Source organism: Myotis brandtii, unplaced genomic scaffold (genome assembly GCF_000412655.1).
Source record: "Myotis brandtii unplaced genomic scaffold, ASM41265v1 scaffold1127, whole genome shotgun sequence".
Taxonomy (NCBI): Eukaryota; Metazoa; Chordata; class Mammalia; order Chiroptera; family Vespertilionidae; genus Myotis; species Myotis brandtii.
The window spans coordinates 55,323-59,483 of NW_005353875.1; the positions used below are offsets into that span (position 1 = coordinate 55,323).

Sequence of the window (4,161 nt, forward strand, 5' to 3'; positions counted from 1 at the left end):
TTTTTTTACAGAGAGGAAGGGAGAGGGATAGAGAGTTAGAAACATCCATGAGAGAGAAACATCCATCAGCTGCCTCCTGGACACCCCCTACTGGGGACGTGCCCGCAACCAAGGTACATGCCCCTGACCGGAATCGAACCTGGGACCCTTCAGTCTGCAGGCTGACGCTCTATCCACTGAGCCACACTGGTCAGGGCCATTGTAATTCATTTAAATGTCAAAGGCCGTGTAGCATCAGCCGCGCCATCCTGGAGAGCCCAGCATGGGTGGTGTTTAGCCTGGCAGCGGAGAAGGTTCTGGGGAAGGGAGATGAACAGGAAGAAAGAGGCCGAGTCTGAGCCGAAACCTAGAGATGGTGAGAGGACCCACCATGGGGGTCGAGGGGGTTAGAGAGGTGACAGGGGCAAGAGACAGGAGATGCTCCGGGGGGAGCATCTGTTAAGTGCTGCTGACAAGCCACCGAAGGTACCTCCTTGGCCTGACCTCTGAGCTTGGCGACTCAGAGGAACTATTTTCCACCTCAAAGGGCCGGCTTCCTCCCCACCTGCTGGACGGTTACCTGCGCTGGCTTCCCTCCTCCCGCACGCACCTCGCTCACCGGGGCACAGGCCTCCCGCCGCTGCCTCCTCCGCCCTCCAGGGCTCCTTGCCTTGCTCCAGGAAGGCGATCACATCAGGCTTGGAAATGGCGAGATCTGGATGCGAGAAAAGACACGATGCCCGGTGATGGTGCGGCCCCAGAGCTCCGGCCCAGGACCTGGTCATCGAGGATGAGAGGCCATAGTGGGAAGGGACAGGGGACGACCTGACAGTCACCTGAGACCTGGCGACAACGTAGCTTCAGCCCAGGGAGCTGCCCTTTAACCCCTCACACTGACAAGGCAGGAACACCTCCACCCACGGGTACCCTCCGACCTACCAGACCAGGCGCCCTTACCCAGCGAGCGCAGGTTGGTGTAGGTCTCCAACATCACGTCCCTGTACAGATCCCTCTGAGCAGGCGCCAGCCACTCCCATTCTTCCCGGGAGAAGAGGACGGCCACATCCCTGAACAGGTCTGACCCCTGCAACAATGGGCAGGTGTGTTACATGCGAACCTCACGGGAACCTTGGTGGGAGGAGAGGAGGTGGAGGGAGTCTTTGCAGGAAAAGGCTGGGGCTGGAGGCCCCTGAAGCGAGCAGATGACGGGAGAACACGGGTGTGAGTTCGATGTTCTTTTTTTTTCAAAACTATTTTTTTTGTGTGTGTTTTTTTAAAATATATTTTATTGATTTTTTACAGAGAGGAAGGGAGATGGAGAGAGATAGAAACATCAATGATGAGAGAGAATCATGGATCAGCTGCCTCCTGCACGCTCCCTACTGGGGATCTAGCCCATAACCTGCGCATGTGCCCTTGACCAGAATGGAACCCGGGACCCTTCAGTCCGCTGGCCAACACTCTACCCACTGAGCCACACCAGCTAGGGTTTAAATGTTCTTGGATGTTCCTTTTTACTACACTCACCAAAGCTCTGGTATGCAGGTCTGGGGTGAAAATTAAAATCCAGCTGCATGGAGTGTTCCCAACGGTGACTTTACTAAATTCTCCAGGGCGACCCAGAACTTCCACTTTGATGGAGTCAAAGAAAAATAAACCCAAACCAACAATTTTTGCTAGAAGAGGGAACCAGGAGAGGACACGGGCTGCCCAGTCCTTTCACTCCTGAAAACAGGAATCTCTGAGCATCTGACCCTCTTGGATGGAGCCCAGGTGGGAAGGAAGCGCTGGGACCAGGAAAGCGAGTGTTTACAGGATCTAGAAACTCACCATGGACATGACGTTTGGAATGTCATGGGCTGAGGGGTCCTCCTCCCGGCTACTCTCGGGGAAGGCCAGAGTCCTGAGGGGGCAGAGCTGGGGAAGGAAACAGCGAACACAAGAGACCAGGCTTGCCTGGCAGCTCCCAGGATGCCATGGTTACAAGTCCCCATCCCGTTCACCCCCACCGTCCGACCAATCCGAGGGAGACAAGACAAACTGGGGCCCTCACCCAACTCCACGAGACCCCCAAGCGGCTGCGAGGACACAGGGACCCAGTGGCCTTTCTCTCCCATTTCCCCGAGAACGTCACTGGTGCAAATCCGAGATGGGGATGCTCAGACCCGGTCCATTGACTAACACCACGTGGCATCTCACAGACAAGGAAGCCTGACCTCAGGCCAGAGGAAGCCCCAGAGAGCCGGCCTGATCCGGATCCGCCCAACCAAGAACCAAGTCTTCCCTAAAACCAGACCATCCGACTCGCATGCTCACAATGGAATACCTTCAGAAGTCTCGTGGACATTTCCCCCAACTTCCACGTTCACAAAGAGCCCACAGCCCTACTGAAGGCCCGGTGGACACCACGCCGTGGGCCCTACCTTGAGTCCACAGATGGAGTGTGGGTGCAGGGGGCCAGTTAGATGAAGCAGGTCCCACGCTCCATGATCGGCTCATAGAGAGGCCGCTGCACAGACATCACAGCAGGCGAAGCTGTGTGCACACGAACAGCTGCTGGAAAACAGAACCGAAAATTAGCTCAGTACAGGCCACAAGCAGGCAAGTGGTCGGGTCAATCTGGGCCCAGCCAGATGGTCGATGCCCACAGACAACTGTCGGGAGCGGCTCTAGGGTCAAGCCTGGGTCTGGCCTGTGGCAGGGCCACAAACAAGCCCCAGCCTGGAGGGCAGAGCTCTCCTAGCACCGTGGTCGGCAAACTGTGGCTCGTGAGCCACATGCGGCTCTTTGGCCCCTTGAGTGTGGCTCTTCCTAAGCCTTAGGAGTACCCTAATTAAGTTAATAACAATGTACCTACCTATATAGTTTAAGTTTAAAAAACTTGGCTCTCAAAAGAAATTTCAGTCGCTGTACTGTTGATATTGGGCTCTGTTGACTAATGAGTTGGCTGACCACTGTCCTAGCATAACTAAGCCTGACCTTGTAGCCCTCCCTAATTCCTTCCTTCCAAACCTAAGTGATGCCAAGACAAGAACATCTGTCTACATGTTAATCTGCCCTTGTTTTTTCAATCAGACTGTAAAATAAAGCATCAGCTTGCAGGCTAGGCCTTTTGTGTCCTCATCCAGGCATGGGAGATCCACCAAGCCCCAGCTGTATTCTCTGTCTTTTCTTCAACCCTTCACCGCCCCTCCTCAGACTCACCCTTGGCCGTGCTGGTGCGGCACAACAATGAATGACATCCACAAATGGACCCTTTGTACAACCTAAGAACATTCAGCAAAATAAGTCAAACCCACCCCCCTGCGGACACATGGGGGGAGGGGGGGTAAAAATCCTAAAAAGAAATTGGAGCCAAAACCAGTTTAGCTTGGTGGATAGAGCGTCGGCCTGCGGACTGAAGGGTCCCAGGTTTGATTCCGGTCAAGGGCATGTACCTTGGTTGCGGGCACATCCCCAGTAGGGGGCGTGCAGGAGGCAGCTGGTCGATGTTTCTAACTCTCTTTCCCTCTCCCTTCCTCTCTGTAAAAAAATCAATAAAAATATATTTTTAAAAAAAAGAAATTGGAATAGAAAACATCCAAGTGTTAAGAGTGACCTCACTTAACCACTTCTTGAGCTGTTTATAAAGGAGTTTAGGACAGTGCCCGGCACATGACTATTTTTTTCTTCTTCAGAAATATTTCATTGCAAGTAATGTGTAAATGAGATCATTATGAATGTTCCTGGGTATGGTGTAACGGGAATTTTTCCTTCCTCTGAGCACCGTTTTAGCATGATCTGTCATATTTTATTGCATGAATGGCCCCGGATTTCCTCAACCCTTTCCCCACTGTTGGTCACAGATTTTGAACAAAATCATCTAAAATGTCCCCAAGGGTTAAGTCTCTGCTTCTAAATCTTTTGGGGCCTTGCAACTCTTGGTGAATGTCATGGAACAAGATTTCAGCCTAGATTAAAAAAAAAATAATAAAAAGGCATGCGTAAGAATCCATGCAAAACACCCGCAACTAATTCCAGGGGGTCGGGACCCCTCCACACCCACCGAAGGGGTCTGGGGGCCCCCGAGTGATGAGCTGTGACGCAGAAAGCGAACGCCAGCCGGGCGTGCGTCGCGGGGGCCGATGGGAAATGTAGTCCGGAGCCCGGGAAGCCGCAGACCGATGCTGAGGCGAGACGCTC

At 53.3% G+C, this 4,161-nt stretch overlaps 1 protein-coding gene across 1 annotated transcript in view; it reads right to left on the minus strand.

Annotated features, from left to right (window-relative positions):
- The window catches only part of LOC102255021 (zinc finger protein 582), an 8,156-nt gene that overhangs the window by 2,715 nt on the left and 1,280 nt on the right, over positions 1-4,161 (minus strand). Inside the window, exons 2-5 of the mRNA XM_014547702.1 lie at positions 2,403-2,535; positions 1,810-1,896; positions 937-1,063; positions 590-694 (exon numbers count right to left, since the gene is read on the minus strand). Coding sequence (XP_014403188.1) covers positions 590-694; positions 937-1,063; positions 1,810-1,818 — 241 coding nt within the window. The 5' untranslated portion in view covers positions 1,819-1,896; positions 2,403-2,535. The remainder of the gene's footprint in view (positions 1-589; positions 695-936; positions 1,064-1,809; positions 1,897-2,402; positions 2,536-4,161) is intronic.